Source organism: Vanellus vanellus (genome assembly GCF_965231255.1).
Source record: "Vanellus vanellus genome assembly, chromosome: 6".
Taxonomy (NCBI): domain Eukaryota; kingdom Metazoa; phylum Chordata; class Aves; order Charadriiformes; family Charadriidae; genus Vanellus; species Vanellus vanellus.
In genome coordinates, this window is record NC_138911.1 from 34,028,955 (window position 1) to 34,048,606 (window position 19,652).

At 47.8% G+C, this 19,652-nt stretch overlaps 1 protein-coding gene across 1 annotated transcript in view; it reads right to left on the minus strand.

Annotated features, from left to right (window-relative positions):
- Positions 1–252: 252 nt before the first annotated feature.
- RAD51B (RAD51 paralog B) overlaps positions 253–19,652 on the minus strand; it is a gene marked incomplete at its 5' end in the record, with an annotated part of 436,742 nt that continues 417,342 nt past the window's right edge. The window contains 2 exons of the mRNA XM_082485944.1: positions 253–479; positions 18,088–18,207. Of these exons, the coding sequence (XP_082342070.1) occupies positions 370–479; positions 18,088–18,207 (230 nt within the window). The 3' untranslated portion in view covers positions 253–369. The remainder of the gene's footprint in view (positions 480–18,087; positions 18,208–19,652) is intronic.

The following is a 19,652-nucleotide window of genomic DNA, read 5'->3' on the forward strand; positions in this document are numbered from 1 at the left end:
TTACCATCCTCTTTTGCAAACCCAGAAAACACGGGGTGGTACGTTCCTGAAGGCTGCTCTAACATAATCATCCAGCAGCAGGGCCAACTCCTTACCTCAGCTGCATTAATGAACCCCTTTAAACGACCAGTGCAGCGCAGTCGGTGATTATGTGAGCAATATTCAGCCATGTGTCCGTGCTCCAGATACCGGGTTGGGTTGTGAAGCGGGCAAGTCTCCAAAGCTGCAGTTGCGTTCCTGTTACCGCTTTCCCATGCCAGCTGTCTCAAGGAGCTGTTACAAGAGGTGGTAATCAAGTGCCCCAGGGAGAGCTTTCGCTCCCTCCTTCCCCTCGCCATGCTCTGGACATCTCACCCAGAGAGGAAAACGCTATTGAAGTATTAGGTCATCTCGGTGCTTCTGTAAACTCCCCTTTTCTTGACTGATCCTCCTGTGTCTTGTTAGGCGGATTCCCAGATCCTGGTGCACCGGGGTTATGGCTAAGTGTACAAAACAAAGGCGGAGAAATTAGTGGCTGTGTTGCAAAAGCATATTCCGTTGACTGGACATTTTGTTTTGCAAGGCTGATGAGACTATCTGAATCATACTGTTCCTCCCACACAGAAATCCCCTTCTGCTATAGTTATGCCTTGCATACCTAATAGCTTAGTAATCAGCACAAAGCAACTTCTCTGCAAAGTTGGGGAAAACCAGACATCCCAAGTGGCAGAGAGTGGCCAAATGCCACCTTCTTCAGCTTTGGCCCCAAAGAGACATCTCGGATATTGACACCATGACAATCGTTATGAGAAGTGCCAGTGGAAAATGATTTGATGCAAAAAGTGCAGTTACGTCTCCCTTAGCCAGCCAAGAATAACTGGAATGCCCTGTTAATATTTTGGTTACTGCACACACTTTCACACGAATCTCTCTGGGAGCATGGCAGCAGCGTAACAAAAGCAGAAGAGGTTGTGGGATTGTTTGAACCCACCTGCTGCTCCTTAGGGGCTCATTTGATCAGAGGGGCTGGAAATGGAACCATCTCCATCTCCACTGTGGCTCACACCTCACACCTGACGTTCACATCTGTCTTAGCAGGTGAGTGAAGGCTTTCTGAAGCAGCCCAGGAGCTGGCAGGCTCAGTGCCCTCATGGCCCCACAGCGGGTTCAAGGCAGACAAAACGAGCACCATTTTGCTGCCCGCCTGACAGAGCCTTTCTGGTCACACATGCCACAGTCACACGTGAAACCCAGCTGTGGGTCACTGCTTTGGGCAAAGGGGTGGAAGGGAGTGGGACAGCGAGAGCTGAGGAAAAGGCAGAGGTATCTGATGGGTTGGTGGCCAGGAGCTGTCAGCCACTTTATCTGGAGACTTGTACACATGTGTTGCAGTAAGCAGCAGAGGTTTCGGGTGCTGATCAGCAGTGTGATACACGATACAGAAGAAAATTTTGGCAGCATGTGGGAGAGGTTCAGGCTGTGAGGAGGTGGGAAGAGCTGTCTCAGGATGATCATTTGTGTGCAAGCTACTACAAAGGTGTCTTGGTTTCAGTTGGGATAGAGTTAATTTTCTTCCTAGTAGCTGCAGTGTTTTGGATTCAGTATGGGAATAATGTTGATAATACATTGTTTTAGTTGTTGCTAAGTAATGCTTATATTAATTCAAGGACTTTTTTCAGCTTCCCATAGAAGCTGAGAGGGAGCATACACAGGAGAAGCTGGCCAAGGGAATATTCTACAACGTAGGTGTCATGCTCAGTATATAAATGGGGGTTGGCTGGGGGGCAGGAATCCACAATTGCTCCTTGGGACGGGCTGGGCAAACTGATCATTGTGTTGTGAGCAATTGTATTGCATCACTTTATTTTGTATATTCTTTTACCATTATTATTATTATTATTGTCCCTACCATTACTGTTCTATTAAATTGTCTTTATCCCAACCAATGAGGTTTTTTTATCCTATTTCTCCATCTTCTCCCTACCCTACTGGGGGGGATGGGTAAGTGAATGTCTGCATGGTCCTAGTTGCCGGCTGCGGTTAAACCGTGACAAATGGGAAACTGCCACCCTTTTCCTCGGGTGTCTGGGAATAAAGGGGCTGCGAGTCCTGTAGTTCAAGCTTATGGGTTTAACTCACTGAATTCGGTGCATTTTCGTAGGGCAAGTCTAGCCCAGCAACTTCCAGCATGGTTTAACTGTGCTGAAAACACTCCTGCAGAACAGGAGGAACATTTCCAACAGCTGCTTGAAGGTGGGTAAAGAAGTGAGATCAGTGTGGCCGTAGCCTCAGGTGCCGACCATGCTGGGGCTGCACGGGGACTGGTGTGGGAAGGGTGGCTGGTGGGGGACGCCGGACACATCTGTTCGGGCTCTGCTAATCTGCCTTCCCTCGTCCCCGACACTGGCTCTGCTCTGCCATCGCCACCTCAGCCCGCTCTCCTGGAGCTCCCGGCACGGTTGGGCAGCCCCTGGCCCCGCTGCCAGCCCGGCCTCGTCCCGCCATGAGAGCAGCAGCCCGGCTCCCACCTCCCTGGTGCCCACTGCCCTCAGCAGCGCCCGCCGGGCAGCCGCACCGTTTATTCTGGGGGCCCGCACTAATCCCCTCCGCCCTCGCGCCCCTCGGTTTACAGTATCCCAGCCGCCTCCAGCTTGCGATAGCGGGGCGGCCGCCGGGTGACCCGGGATTAGTGTAAATATTTTGCTTTCGCTGGAAGGAAATGTGACATACATTCCGGGTGGAAGTTATCCAGAGGCTGCGGCCTCGGGAGCCAAACCGCTGGGAAGCCCTCGCCGCGGTGGTCTCGAGGTACCGGTGCTGTCAAACATGTTGGACTGACGCCCTCAGCGCACCCCGGCGGGGGGTCAAACCGATGTGCCTCTCGGTGGCAGAGCGGGTGCAGTTGGGGGTCAGTATGGGGTACCCCACACACCTCCCCAGCCCCAGGGAGCGAGGGTGGCTGCGCTCCCTGGGCACGGCACGGCACGGCACGGCACAGCAGGGCTCGCCTGCCCTGGCGCACCTCCTCTCGGGAGGCTGAGCACCAGCAGGAAAGCACAACGTGGCGGAGGGAGATGAACACAAGTGCTTTCCGAACCCCCCTGTGAGTTAGGAGGAAAGCTGCCATCAGAAAAAAAAAAAAAATCACTGCGTGATTACTTTTGTGATTGCTTTTGTTTCCTAAGCCGCGCGACAGCGCAAGCGGCCATGGAAGGTGGCTGTCCCCGGCCTCCTGCTAACGGGCCTCACCTCACACCATGTCTGGGCCGGTTTGCAGCCAGGATGGGTTCCACAAGTTGGCCTTCAGCTGAGGGGGGTTCGCTGTTGGTGACACTTGCCATCACCTGCATCAGTCCGCCTGCCTGTAGCATGTACTTAAAAGGGAATGCTAACATGATGCTTAAAAGCATACTATATGAAGTAGTTAGTGTTGCATTTTACATCTGATAAATATTAATTAACGGTATTTCAAAGTACAAAAGGTGCTGGGATCTCATGCATTGGCTGGAGAGACATGTATCTCCCAGATTTAACCATAGTCTTGCTGAATTATGCATCTGACTTGGCATGCCTGGTTACCCCGGAGCGGTGTCTGCTCTTTCGGCATTCCTCCCTCACGTACCGTTGTGCCGACTCTCCGCAACAGAGCCCGGCAGCCTCCCCGGGGACTCAAAAAGCCAGATTATCCAGAACGGGCAAGCTACACCAAGTCAAATGTTTGGTTTTTGGTCAGTATCCAGAAATTAAGGCACTAACTTGCTGAGGTTTTAAACCATTCCCGGGCCCGGTCCTGATAAACTGCTGTGAGCTAATTATCAACCTTTGTTTCTCCAGACAGTCAAATTTGTTATGGAGAAAATGCATGTGTGTTGGATTCGCCTGTTAAAGGCTCGATGGTAGATAATTTAAAATCAAATTAAAGTGACACATTCTGCCATTAAACCAAAACCAGGAGGTTCCCTTTCACAGGACAACACTCCTCATGCGCTAAAATAAAAGCTGAACCAACGGCACGGTAATGCTCAGGCAGTTCACAAAACCATAGGGAGGCACATTGACTTTTTAGGAAGATCCCCAGCGAATGTTAAACAAACCCTGACGTTCCTAGTGCCGCTGCCTGGAATCAGCGCTTCGTTCCCTGGGACGTGCAGAGATGTTTAAACAGCTCTTGCGGCAGCCGCTGACACCACCATACCGAATCCTGCCTGGGAGACCTTGGAGATGAGTCACAGAGAGGGGAATTAACCCGTTACTTAGAGCACACTGCCAGTGCGCTAAGCCAAAAAAGCAGCAGAGAAGGAAGGCGATGAAATAAAAATTTACAGAATTGGAAATTTTCATTGGGTGAAGATGTCTTTTTGGTAAATTAGAAATGTACACATACATATACATACACACACACACACATATATATGCATGCACACCCTCTAGGGCCGAAGAAAGAAACGGTAAGCTGTTGCAATCAAGGCATGTGCCACACAATCCTAAGCAGGCCATTATGGTCATAGCAGAACATGATGTAGAAAAAAAATTTGGTGGGAGACTTCAGAAAACCTCAACCCCATGAGCACGCTATGGTGCTCTGGTGGCTGTAGTCCCTCCCCACAGGTACTGGTGCCTACAGCTGATTCAGAGAAGGGAGGAATGGCTCTGATGGGAGTTGTCACGTCGCGTCCAACCTCACAATTCACAACCTTGCAGGCCGCCCAACGCTGAGCGTGAACCTTTTGGCTTTGTTCAAACTCGCATAACTACATTTTGCTAAATTAAACCACTCCTACATTTCCTACAATCTATAAGCTTATTTTTACTGTTACCTCTCAACCTGCCATAGCTATTTTTGAGGCTGTGGTAGCTGGGCGAGCAGGCCTATGGTATGGGCTCCTCACCGTTTCTAGCTGAGATTCAGCGTCGCGCTGTTACGCTGAGCAGTGAGGCTGTGGCAATCACGGCCTGCGGGAAGTCACCAGAGCCCCAGGCCTTAGCCTGGGTCAGGCTGTTCTCATATGTCTATATTCAGACTTAGAACTGGAAGTCACACTGAAGCACTTGCTTCGGGACTCAAGTTGACCTCCTAACTCTTCGACACCACCACCAGCAGCCAGTTGGTCACTGCCAGTGCCCTGCAAGGCACTTCCACGCTTATCTGGAGCACCTCGCACAGGAGAGTTACGGAGAGAGACTTCTGATCGTGGCAGCCTTTGGGTGTGCTGTGCTACGGCAGCGCCCGTGCCCGGCGCTGCTGCCGCTCCCGGGAGCAGCCGGAGGGACGGGGTCCTGGCGCCGCAGGGCTGAGACGGTCAGTGTTGGGCCAGCAAGGAGCAAGTCTGTGAACTCTCTGCCTCTATGGGTAGGAAATGCTGGGAACGGGCAAAGGAGTTCGCAGCCATTACAGACAGGCTGGGTTCCCTGCCCGGCCGATGACAGACCTGTCTCCCATCACAGAATCTCTGTTTAACAACAGATTAACCGAATTCTTTTGAGCTTTTCTTGCCCAAAGCGGCTGAAAGGACAGCCCACCAATCCTAGCAGCTCTTTTTGATCTGCTTTTCCTTTGACATTGTCTGGGGTACTCTGCCCCTGCAATGTAAATTCACTCCTTTTTAATGCAGTTGGTTTGGATTTGGGAGGAGGGTAAAGCGCCAGCCACCTGAAAGGCCAGCCAGAAGAGCTGCCATCTAAAAGACCAGCTGGCAAAGAGGTGATTTTAAGTGACAAAAAAAGGTGTTGAGAGCGCTTTGATTATTTTGGGGTGGTGTTGGCACAAACAAAGAGCTCTGGACTCAGCAGAAACAGCTAATTCAGCCGAGTGCCAAAACTGGTGCCAGCTCTAGATGAACGTTGCTGCTCTTCGTGCAGTTTTCATCCAGGCTTGTCCCAGTCAGCACCAGGACTGCTGCCAGGTGCACCTCCTAAGTGCAAACTGGCTGGGAGAGGCTTGTGGTACATTTCCTATGTGTTTGCTTCAGACAAGGATGTATCTCACACCTGGAGACCCACTTTGCTGTGCCAGTTCAAAAAGTTGGCTTGGTGTTTAGGCTGCCATAAATGAGAGCTGGGGCAGCCACCAACCTGAGCAGCAGGAGGAAACCTCCCCGTGCCCAGAAGTGTTCATGTCTGAGGGTTTCAGTCTGAAAATAATAGATGGGGGGGGGGGGGGAGGGTGGTGTGTCTGCAAATCGCAGCTGTGGATGCAGCTTTCAGTGGTGAGAGCCATCTCTATGTAAATACCTGTGATTAAGCACATGCTTAACTTTCTAAGTGCAAAGCTCTCCCATACTAAGATTTGTATTTCAAGAAGAAGAGAAAGAAAGATATCTGCTGCATGTGTTTGTGAGCTAGAAAACATGAAAAATTATGCACAAGTCAACACAGCACATTTGCAGAGAGGTAGCTGGGAGGGCTCTCTCAACCTCTCTGTCTATGAACAGAAGAGATGCTTGAAGAGTGAGCCCATGCTGAAACCCTCGTTTTCTTTTGCAGAATAATAAGCAAATAGGTTTTAGCCTGTTGCCTGCAGGGAAATGGTTTTGTAATGGAAGGAGCACCCTGCACTAAATCAACAAACAAGAGAATGGCTGTGTTTGTTTTTCCACGTACTGGAGGTGAAGGTGCAAGCACGTTGGGGTTTCTTTCACATCCTCTCCACTTGACACAGGGCAGGGGACAGGCACAGACAGCAGAGCTGCACATCTACATGGAGGGAGCGGTGTAACTGGAACAACAAAAACTTTGGCCTCTGCCTCTCCCCTCCATGCGGGCCGTGCCCTCCGCAGAGGAGGAGTGGGAGATGCGGGACTCCTGGCACGCCTGGCCCTCTCCCCCCGGGCTGTACTTTCATGAATGCTTTAAGCCAGCGCTTGCCACCAAAGGGAGCTGCCTCCGTGTCTCACTGCCCCCGGCTACTTGCTTCCACCCCTCAGCTCTTGTGCAATCACACCAAAGCGCATCGGTGAATGCAGCTGGACTACAACCAACTCACGACAACAAAAAGGAAGCTTTTTCTAAACCCAGCTCTGTTCCCCACTCCAGCTCACTCTCTTGCACTGGGAGTGAGCCTCACGTGCGTCTTTTGGCAGTGATGCTGGCTTATGCAGACTGGTGATCATGGCCCTCTGGCCTGGGGCAAGGGGTGACCTGGAGGTGGTGGTGGTGGGGCGTGCTGGCTCTGGGGCATCCCTGCCTCCCTGGGTGGGTGGCTGGAGAGGAGAGCAGCAGGCACAGCTGCGCTAATCAGGCAGAAGCAGTGATGCTGGTGGAGGTTTCTAGTTTACGTGCATTTATATACTTGTAGAAATGCACTTTAGTACAGCTCATTTCACATAGGGTGAGTGTTTTGCTTATTGACTCCAAATACAGAACTACCAGTGTAATTTTCGACCATGCTCCGTACGCTTTGTTGGTATGTCTGAAGGAGAGTGCCTGGCACAGGCACAGACTCAGCGCTGATTTGGAAAAAGAGTTATCTAGCCAGACAGAAGTATTTTTTTCTCCTTTCAGTTGCATTCCAGAGACAGGCAATTATTTGGAAGAATCCTGTGTGCTCAGTCAGTGCACAGGGAGCATTTGCAAAGGCAAGGGCAGGAGCGAGTTTATGTTTTAATCCTGGCTGATACAGACATATTCACCTTCTCCATATATTCCTAGCATTTGAACCATTAGCTCAGAAACAAGCCTACGGTAGGAAGGAATACTTTAAGAGAGCATATGCTACTAATAGCTAGCCATGTCTAGAACACCTGATGCACAGTTGTATGTCCATATAGGCTTATGTTTTTCGTATACATTTCCTGTTGGCCCTTCTTGCTCCTAGCAGATAGAGGGAGAGGTATTTCTGTGTGCACCTCTGTGTGTTCGTGTATGTGTTAGGACAGGTACTCCTGTGGCTATACAAGTACTTGTAGACACATGCACATATATATGTGCCCATACACAGCCACATTACTAGTCACGTTTACATCTGTCTATATACATGCCTATCCTGCCATGCAATCAACAAGTACACAAGTTTGCTGCAACAGGCCAATTGTTCGGTTTTTTTTTCTCTCCTGAATTGCCAAATGCTGGAAGCCGCAGGCTAGCTATTGTGGTTACCCTGATTCCCAGGTTCCTTCTGCAGTTGGCGAGTAAGCGGCACTGCAAGTTTCCTAACAACTGGGATGAAGTTTTGTGTAAATCACCTTCTAGGCATTAGACTTTTCCCAGCAAAAGAGGGGGGCGGGTGTTTAGAGGAGGGAGAGTTGCTCTCTTTGATGTGGGGATTAGTTCACATGTCAGTGTTAGCCCCTTTTTTTTAATATGCTGTGATTTATAGAAGGGCGGCTATGAGAGATAGCCGAGGGGACACCCACGTGGGACTTACTGACAGACACCACCTCCCAGAAGATACGCACAACTACAGCAGCTGGCATCAGCAGAAAGAATCCAATTGCAAAAAAAAGAAAGTATTGTAAAAAGTAACCTGTTTTGCCTAACAAATGCTTTCTAAAAATTAGGATGTGCTTTAACACTTACGGAGCAGGAACTGGTTTTCCCAGCAGCAGAGGGGGAGTCTTTTTGCACATCCATAATAAGAAATCATAAATGCTTTTTTCCTTTTAAAAAATGATTGGTTTGTATTTTCCCCTTAGAGCACACATCACTAGTGAGAATGTGTGTGGCTCCAAAAATGATTATGCTCACTTGAAACACATTTAGCAAAGCGACTGCTCCAGTTAGAGTTTCCATGCTCTCCTGCATGAATCTTTTATCAGTGCTTTAGAAAAACTTCACTTCGCTTTTTGGTCAAAAGTTACGTGGTTGTTCTGCAATCCAATCTTATGTCTCTTAGTGTTGGAGGAAACTTTCCTGATGCTTTTCATGGGAACTGGATAAGGCGCTGACTTATTAGGCTAGAAGCCATATTCAGAGTAGCTTTGCTTAGCATATCTGAATTGTTTAGGCTTACTGCTTTGTGCGGTGGATGGCTGAGGGGCTGGCAAAGGAGACAGCGATGAATACCCTAAGGAAGATTTAATTAGCTTCTATTTAAAAATAGTCTGTATTGGGTCTTTTTTCAAAGTTCTATCTGTTTTGGCTCACTTCAATTCCTAATATTTTTATTTGTCCAGTTCTTTTTGAATGAAACTTTGAGACATTAAAGTAAAGCAAACCTTTTTTTTTTTTTTTTTTTTTTTTTTTCTTAAAAGAAAGAGGTTTAATTTCCAGCCAGAGCAGCTCTTTGAGCTGATCCCCTGCGTGGCTGCACTGGCGTTGAAGGCAGTGAGGGCGACAAGACCGTGGCAGCCTAGACTTCAGAGTGACCTGCTGTAAAACTTTACCTTAAATAAGCAGTTTTATCACGTTGTTACCACAGAGGTAACATTGGGTCTTCCTCGGGTGTTTCCCCTAACTCCTCTCCCACCCAGATACCCAAACTCCTGCATTCACCTTCGATGCTGCTTTACACGTGGGCTCCTCCCAGCACATCAGAGGCAGCTCAGCGATGGCCTGGGCACTTTACCTTGAGGGACTGACAAAAGCCAAACCACTTCATTGCCGCTACGGTTGCGATGGCCTCCCGCTATTCTCTTAAGCATAAAGAGGTTATTGTGTCACCCCCCCAGGAGCCCATGACTGCCACTGACAACCAAAGCGTGACGCACGACGGGACGTGCCCCACACAAGTAGGCTTTGTACCCGGGGCGGTACAGTAAAGTGGCCACGTTCAAGTGTGGCCTCACAGTGTGACTTCTCCCACCCCAGCCGGGGCTGCTCCATGTGCTCTGACCCAAATGCTAATCGCCCTTCTTAAACCCACAGTGAAAGCACAGACAAAAGCTCCGCTGGCATCTCCCCAAGCCGTGCGGCACCCTGTCCCACGGCTCCTCCGAAGGTTCGCTGCGGCAGCGCGCTAGCACAAACGGGCACGGCTCCGCAGAGCGCGGCAGTGAGGCGTGCAGGTTTGGCTCTTGCGTGCCCGCGTATGCACCACCTCGGCTTGCTACTTCTCTTTTGTGCCACTATAAAGTGACAGCAAATACCATATTTCTCAGGAACGTGCACAAAATAATGTGTGGTGTGCACATGCACCCTCTCGCCTGCCGGCAGGTAACAGTATAGCAATTCAGAGTGATGTTTGCTTTCCCCCCCGGCCCGATGTGGGTTTGGGGATGGTGAGGGGTGTGTGGAGAGGGAAGGGTGACTTGGTGGACTGGAAATGATAACCCTTTCCACAGCCTGGGAAACATGCCACATATGTTTCTGTCAAGGAAGGGTATTTAAGAGACACAGCACACGCTGCGCTACTTATTATTCTTCAGAGATGGCCCACTGGGGCCAAAAATCCAAACCATTTTCATAGAAACATAGAATAGTTAGGGTTGGAAGGGACTTTTAAAGGTCATCTAGGCCAACCCCCCTGCAATGAGCAGGGATCTTCAACTAGATCAGGTTGCTCAGAGCCCCGTCCAACCTGGCCTTGAGCGTTTCCATCGATGGGGCATCTACCACCTCTGTAGGCAACCTGTTCCAGTGTCTCACCATTCTCATTGTAAATAATTTCTTCCTTCTTGTTTTCTGCTTGTTTGTTCAAATTGTCAAAATATTTGACTGAATGAATGTCAAGCAGTATCTTGAGGACAATACTTCACAGATGGAAAGACAATTCAGTGATGTCTGGGCTTCCCCATTTCATTGCACCTTCCAGAAATGGAAAATCCTCCTCGCCATGGCAGGGTGGGCAATGCCAGCAGACCACAGGCGCAGACATCACCAATTCAGTTTTTCATCTACAAACATGTTACCATTTGGGTGCTCAGACCTCTCTCTATTCTCACTAATAGTTTGAATCCCTCCTGAAGGGTTAGATAAGTTTTTCCTTTAAATAAACAGGCAGCACCGGCTGATTAAACCCTAGTATTTATGCATGTATTTTGTTAATGCTTTTCAGTGAGAAAAGTCATTCCACTATTATTCAGGTATGCTCTCATCTGGGAGAAGCAGGATTTTTCAAGTCTCCTCTTTGGATTGAGATGGAAATACCGAATTTAGGCAAAGTATGTTAAATGCCGTATATACGAAAGAGTTAGACAAGCTACTTTTCAGTAGTTACATTTGAGTGTAGAGACTGAGACTAGAATTCAGATTTTATGATTTTGGAGACTTACAATTGAGAATTAAATGATGTAATAAAATATAAAGCAACAATCAAACAGCCAGCCAGTCAAGCAGAACAGGCTTACAATTTTGAATGCATGAGAAAAGCAGAGAAGTTGGAAAATACCGTCAATTTTATTTTTTTTTTTTTAAAGTAATGTTGGTAATGATGGCACTTAAAACAGGACAATAGAAATAGACTGTAGCTTAAAATTTTGCCATGGTCTTTTCACTTAAACTCACAAAAATGCACGTATATGTTGGAGTTCATAACCAGCCTGCCCCTTCCTCTCCCCCCCAAAAAACCCTAAAACTGAAAACAAATGCTCAGTTTGATTATCCAACTATTTGGCTGGAAGGTGCAACTGGCACGTTGTTCTGTGGGCCATGTGAAACCCAGATGAACGCTGGGTGCAGACAGCCAGACACAATTCCCATGCTTTCCAACGCCGAGCTGCAATTCATGAATCATACACTGTCACAGGCATGAAATCCTACATGGAAGCACCAGGTGGAGAACAAGAACTCCTTCTGCAGGAGATACCTGCACTCCTCCATGTTACAGAGATAGTGAGGAAACGGCTGTCACTGCCATCAGAAACTACTTTTGAATATTTCTGCTTTTCATCTATATTTAATAAAAAATCACTTCAGTTTGAGATTCTCCAAAAGCATGTGTTTTCTCTGATGTCTCACAGGTAAGAGAGATGTGAAAGAAAATATTTTGTCACCTTCACAGGCTGTGTGATGTATTAAATACCTGCGCTATCATCTAGAATTTGGGAATGCAAGACTTTAGGGAAAGGACTGTATTTTCTTTTTGATTCCCTAGTAAAAAACGTATTGGCAATGTCCAGTGAAGGTTAAAATTATACCAGATCTTAGCTGTGTACCCTGTATACAGGCTTTAAGAAGTGACTTCCATAACCTGCTGAAGCAATTAACCATTAGTACGGCGGTTGGGCCAGAGAAAGTGAGGCAACAGCGACATGCATTTGGTTGGAAAGCAGCAGTTCTTTTTTTTCCTTCAGGTCTAAATGGCAGCCTTGTCAGACATTCACCCGGCTCCACTGCTTGTATTTATTGCTTAGGAGAGAGCTCAAAGACTCTGGAAATGCTGGACTACATAGCCACCTCCTTAGCACCCTGCCCGGACAAAGCTTCCCTGGCACCTTATTAGGAAAATACTGCAGAGGATTCCCGGGAATGGGGGCTGGGGGTCAGGAGAAAGTGTTAAACCTTTGCATGTAACTTTTCATGTGACCGGGCTGGCAGTCCAGCAACCGTGGGCTCCATTGGCAGGCAGTGGCTTGCGGAGACCTGAGAATTGTTATATGGGATTGGGAGAGAATGCCAGCAATGTGTGCGGGGCTGGGGGGAGGATGAAAGGCAAACGCCACTCAATGAATGAATTCAGAAACATGCATGCAATTTGTGAATGACTTCTTTCCCTTCGCTGAACCTGCACACGAGTTTCTACAGCCACCGGTGAAAGCCTCATGATACTGTCCCATGGCTGAGAAAGTCCGTGCTGTCCCCCTCGTCTCTGCCAGCCCACTCACCGCCGTGCGGGCACAGGCCACGCGGTCACTCCAGGTGAAAGATGCTACCAGCAGCAAGAAGAGCACCATTTCGCCATGCTGTGCATGAAGCTCCTTGCCAAGGCACCAGCGAGCCTCCTAAACGCAGCCGCCCTCGGGAGGAGCGAGGGGTGCAGCTCTTCTGAATGCGGCAGCTCCCACTGGTGGTGACAATGCCGTGGGGCTGTGGCACACCCACGGCTGAGTGTGAGGGGGAAAAATGAAGGGTTGCTGATTCAGCAATCTGGACCAAGCAGCACCAGATCAGCCCATCGGCTGGGGGGCAGAGCTCAGGCTGTGCCACCTCCATCATTACCATGGTGGTTGAGGGCTCACCTGCCCGGTGGCTGCCCTCCCGAGGTGGCTGCTGCAGTCAGACAGGGCATGCGGGCACGTGCTTCGAAAGCGCACGTAGGAAGAGTAAGTTGCTGCCTCCCCACAGTGTGTAATTTTGGAAAGATGGGAGCAGGGCATTTGCCGTCTAGAAAAGGTGTCCCTTGCAGCTCCTCACTTGGCACGGGGGAAGCATCTTTTATTATCCTTCGGGGCTACGGCTGCAAACAAAAAATGCTTTCATTTCACTTTGGCGGCGGCTCAGGTTGTGTGTTCTCTGGCTGCTTCCTTAATTACAGTGGTTGTTGACAACTCCTTCTGATAGAGACCCTCTCTTTGAGCAGTCGTCCCGCTCCCCCACTGTTTTTTTGCAGTCTGAACACATAACAAACTGGGACGCCGTTCTGTAAAAATAAGCTCACTGTAATGCAGTGATTCCCACCCCACAGTTATGCGGTGTTCCTCTCTTCTGTCCTCTCAGTTTGTGCTGTTGCTGTTTATTTCCTCTTTCTGACTATAAGAACGTTTTATTTATTAGTGCTGGATTTCCTGTTGCCTGCAGCTGCCTGTACTTTCCCTTCTCCAGCTCACTTTGCCATTGAGTCAGTCTGTAGGTTTGTTACCCCACTGACTGAGGTGCTCTCAGCAAGTTTGGGTCAGCGGTCGTATTAAGCAACACTTGACAGAGGGGGACTAGCACGGCAGCCTAAGCATACAAAAACCCCAAAGAAAACAAAAGCTGATACAGGGAGCCCTCACAGGCATAGGAGGGGTCCCTTTTTTCTGACTTGCCGATGCTGAGATTATGCTTTCTCGGATGGCAGGAACACCTCTTGTTTTGCTTGCACACACTGCACCGCAGGGAGGAAGTCAGCTCTTCGAACAGTACACGGTCTGCGGGTCTGACGGATGAGGGGTTAAAGGTTAGCGATTATTTATATTTCAGACTGTGGGCCACATCGTGGTAGAAACGTCGTGTGGACTTTCCACACGTGAGGTTCATGAATGACTTCCTTGACCTTTTGTGGACATTCAACATCCTCGTAGTAAACACAAAGATTGCTTATACGGAAAGTGAGATCATGAAGGGGAAAAAAATGTTTTGCTGCTTTGAACGTGATTTCTCTGCTGGAAGGAAAGAGGAGGCATGCGCTCTTAATGCTTTGTGTATTACCAGCAAGGCCAGTTGGAAAAGCTCGCTCATCTGCACTGGGGAGAAACACTTCATCTAATTCTCTGTTGTCCGATACCAATTGGGTACTATTTCAAGTGGCAGAGAATAAGGTTGAAGCAGCACCTAATGGTGATATTCTTTCTCTTGTATTTTACGTGTGAGGGGCTGCCCTAATTTTATCGTCTTTTCTTTCTGTTTGGTGGGAATTTGGGGCCTGAAAACTGAGTAATGTGAGTTAAGGGTGGAGTGAACCCCACGGCATGGAGGCAGCTGCGGTGTGTCTTACCACAATGCAGCCGTAGCCCTGTCAGGATGTGATTCTTTCAGCTGCTGTTTGTGGTGGGCAGTTGCTGGCGGAGAAGCACTGCAGGTGCAGCACCATTAGACACTTTTTCCTTTGTGTCAGATGTTAGAGAGCTGCCCAGGAACATTAAATAGGGAACGGTCTCCTGACATCTTCCAGGTAGGATGGAAACGGGAGATCCTGAGCATTTGAATTATGAAAGATCCCAGTGTGTTACCTGCAAGCCAGCGTTTTAACCCCAGTGTCCTGGTCAAATTCCAGCTCTGCTAATTACATCCTGCCTATGTGAAAATGCCCCTGCGTTTGTACACCGCTTTTTCCCCCACTTGTTTTCAGCAGCTGCGTGGAGCTGCCAGGCATGGCAAAGCGCTTGCCGTGTTTCACCTCAGGCCTGGCTGCCTTTCAGCAGGGAACGAAATAAGCACTGTGCACAGCATTTGCAGTGAGTCTGGATCCTCTGCAGGGAGGGCTGCTACAGAAGAAGCGAGCCCATGGACCAGCGTTGGGGCCTTGTCACAGAAGGTAACAGCATGAAGAGGCCAAAGGCGCTAGTGCCGGGGTACACCGCAGGGTCACAGGAGAGACAGGAAGAGGCTGCTGCACTGTGATCTGATTTTTCTCCCAGCATCTCTCACCTACAAGAGCTGGAATAGCAGGTACACACTGATCTGGTTTTGGGGGCTGACTGACCAGGTTTGTTTGCAAAGTGGGAGAAGCTCTCAGTCCTGCTTACGCCAGCCACCGTCAATACATTTCCACCTTTTGCACATCTGGTTATCGATCAGTGTGGACAAGGGAAGCTAAGGGAAAAGAAATAATTCAAAACCTTTAAATCTACAGATTTGTTTCCTTCCCTTCCCCTTCATGGCTTATGTGCACATTGCTTTTTGCTCAGCCCTGTTGGGAACAACTCTCTTCAGCTGCCCATTAATCCCCCTGGTAAAAACCTGACTCATACCACTGGAGAGGAACTGGCTGATGGATTATCCCTCTCTTCTGAAGAGGTGAAAGAGGATGGCTACAGCAGTAGTTATGGGATACTGATAATAAGAAGCAGTAAGAAATGCAGGTCACATACTGAAGGATAATGAAATCCCATATATTCGATACAGGAGTGGCTCATCTGTCCAATTTTCTTGTCAGCCAAGTTCTCTCTTTGATTATGGCATTTTTACCACAGTCCTGCCTGAATGTTATACGGAAGCACATACAAAAATGTTTGAGGTAGGTCCCGATAGTACACCAACTCCTCTGGCAGCAGCAGGGGCAGAACATGCCCAAGGCAGACAGAGCAGTGACTTGCTTTCCCCCACCCCCCCTCACATCCCTCTCTGATCTTTTCAACATCTTAATCCCATAGGACAGCAGCTGTGAGTAGTCTCTCTGTTCCAAGGGGGAAAAAGCAAGGTTATCTCAAGGTGTGATGCCAGCATGTTTTCACTGTATCCCAGAAAGGGGAGTACAGCAAGCCATGAAAAGGGAGGGGATGTGCGTTGTCTGTGGTGTAAGGCAGAACGCTGGGACTCAAAGACCCGAATCCACTTGCCACGCTGCCCACGTGACTTCAGGCAAGGCACAACTTTTTTAGTTTTGTTAGCCCTGTCTTTAAACTTGTATTTAGTACTTGCTTCACCGGGCTGAGGAGAAGAGGATTAAGCTCTAATTCATTAATGTTTGTAAAACGTTTTAGAACTTGGATGGAAATTTCCCAGGTAGTGCAGAGAGCATTAAAAAGCTTATCTCCCTCTCCAACCACAAATGGTCCTGCAATATGAGAGAAATGGGTGAAACAGTGCTTGCATTTTGGTGTAATAACAAAAAACCCTACCCTCCAGCTTCCCCTCTGTATCCTTCCATATTTAAAAAAAAAAAAAAAATGGAGAGGCAGCAATGAGAAATTTTAGTCTAAACAGAGTGCAGTTGCTCCCTGGAGACTCAAATGCATCTCAGTGGAATTTTCCCTGCCTTCAGTCTTTTGTGCTTCTGAGAGGTCCTGGAACCAGGCATGTGACTGTAAGAGCAAAAACACTCCTGTGTCTGAGCGCTCTACCAAATATTTACAAGATACCCAGATAAAATGGCTACAAGCACATTCAGCAGGGTTTGAGTGAAGGGCCAGTAGTGTAGCACTGTCAAGAAGAAAAACTAAACTTCAGTTAAAACAAAATTAAAATTAAATTTTACAAAGGTCTCTTCAAAGCACACAACTGGTAATGCTGAAGCTGGAGAATTGCTCTTCCCCAAGGTGAAATGTATTAGCTTTTTTAAAAGTAGCTTATTGAAATGGAGTAGCTTCCTTGTTGTGATGGAAACTTCCTTGTTAAAGGAGAGCCCAAAGCTTTGGGAGCGGGCATGTAAGTAGATAGCTGCAGAGCTACCTTCTCCATACCATCCTGTTTGGTGGCTGGGAGTGACACAACATCAGTTTCCACATCCCATCAGCTCCTCCGTGTCTTGCACTGCCACAGTAAGGGCATGCAGTACTTTTTAATATGGGCCACGTGCTCCCTAGGTTCTCTCACCCAAAGACTGCCTAGCAAACAGCAGATGGCAACTTGCTCATCTCACTACCACAGGTGGCCTCACCGCAGCTGATTTCCTTGCTGGGTTACCTACAGCCACTTTGGCAGTACTCCAGACCTCTCATATTTCTGTACAGGTTACTCTGCTTTTCAAGATGTTGCTCAGGGAGGCTCTCCCTGTGACTGCAGAGGACAGAACCAGCCTCTCAGGCCAATGACAGCTGTGCATCGGCAGTCGGCACAAACTGAACCCATGGCTTTCCCTTAGGGATATGAGGCTTGAGAGCTGGGAACAACCTGATCCTGATCACAGCGCAGCGAGCGATGCCTTCAGTGGCCTTGAGCAAGTCATACATTCTCTAAGTCTGTAAGGTGAGTAAATAGTTCTGTGGTTTGCAGTCACGTTGTGAATACTTTAAAAGTGCTTTGAAGACAGAGGAAGCCAAGCAGCTGTAATACGCACTGATCTTCCCACCTTTCGGATTGCTACCTGTTCTCCTTCCATGCTGAACCGTCAGAGCCTGGCTATTAGCAACTCTGTTACATCATCTCTGGTGATTTTCAAGTGAGTTACAGGAATAAGAGCTCACTGAACTATTGCTTCTAAATCAAGCCAATGAGTGGGTTTATAATTTCTCTTAAAAAGCAGAAGCCATCAGTTCAGTATGTCATGGGCTGTGGACACCAAGCACTGTTGTGTGCTTCACTGTCGGTTCCTCCAGATGGGTGAGGTGACGGGGTGAATTAGGAAGGCATATGTGGCCTATGCTTCTTCAGTAGCATGTGTGTCATTCAGAGGCTTTTATTACTATGTCACTTAAACTAACCTGAACAAAATATAGGATTTTCATAAGTTCAGAGGTAAGTATGGCCCCACACATACAAAGAACAGCACTTGGTTTTAAAGTTAGTCTTTGAAGGGGCAAAAGAAGAAGAATGCCCACTATCTGCTTCACCAGAAAGCATTGGTTTTGAAAACCAATGTTGTCATTAATTCATTTCTTAGTGGAGGTTTCATTTGTCCTTTCTACAGATTGGATGTATTGCTTGGACTCTCACCAGTAGTTTTGGGTAAAGCAGCATCAAGTAAAGTATCTTTCAAGGCAGTGTTCCTCACTCGTATGGTCTGCAGGGCAGGATTGGTTCCTTCCAAGGTTAAATTTGTTTGATCCTTTCCATCTGAAACACACAATAACGACAGACACCTCAATGCCAGTGTGTCAGAATGAGATCACAAGGTTACTATTTCCTCCAGCGAACAACCAATTGGAAACCCGTTTAATCCACAAAACAAATCAACGTACTTAATTCAGTATGAACTAATTTCACAGACTTGCTAAAAATGGATTGACTTGTATGCAATGAACCTCTTCCTGCTGCCTGCCTGGCTGTCCTTCAAGTCACCAATGTCCAGACTCTCATTCTCATTCTGGCTAGCAAAGCTTCTGATGCTACTCTTGCACTCTGGAGACAAACCTTAGAACAGGCCAGGCCCCTTAACCATCCTTCGGCAGAGCCCTCCAAAGGCCAACGTACACTTGCTGAGGAACTTTGCATCACATTAATTTTCCAATAAAACTGTTTTTTGGTAGTCAGTGCCTATGAACTGAGAATGGGGTGTGCAGGATGACTGACATTCTCTATTACAGCTCATTTGCTACAGTTCAAACCCATTTCCTAGAGTTAAACAGAGTACAGCTTATACCAATATATTTTCCAACTATTAGCAAATTGCCTTGGATTCAGAGAAAATATTAAGGCTCCACCCTATATGCTTTCCTAATACCTAGGCTGAGAGCAGAGCCTTCTTCCTAACCAGTATGAGCTGCTTCTCTTCTAATCTTAGTCCTATGTGTGTGCCAGGCTGTAAAGTGCTTTGGGATGAAGTTTACTATGTAAATACAGGATAGTATATCACTGTGATTAGACACTTTATGTAGAAAATGGACTGTTGTTTGTGAGAGGAGATATTAAAAAAACAAAATGAAAGTCTTCCTGATCTACCTGCAAGCTGATGAAAAGAACACAAATTGAAGAAACACACACGGTTATCAGGCCAAAATATCCAAGGTACTAATGAATCAACAGTCAGATCATGCCATGTCCTCATGTTTGCTGCTATTAACTGCATTGCAAGGTGTCCCAGGCCCAGACCCAAATAGGTACTTCTCCTCTTCCAATTTCTACAGCTCACCCATTGAGACAAGCTCCATTGTAGTAGCACAGGGAGACCTCAGCTATGTGAAGGACTCTGCAGAACAGCCAATTCATATCTGGGCTGATTCCTATTGTTCTGTATCAAAGCTTTGAAGAAAGTCAATAAAGCTGAAAGAAGGAGGGTGAAAGGCAAGGTATTCCACTGCAACAGGCCATGACATTATTAATATCAGCAGAGGTGATATACTGCAGAAGAAACACAAGGCTTACACAGGTTGTCAAGGGAAGCTGTGTCTCGGTTCTCCTCTCTAACCCTGTTTGTTAACTATATGAAAAGCAACTACAATAGAAAAGAGTTGCTCATATAGTTGTCCTGGTATAACTATACTGACAATGATGATAACCCTAATGCAGGTAGAACAAACCCCACTTTTGCCAATACACCTTTGATTTTCCCTCAAGAGAAA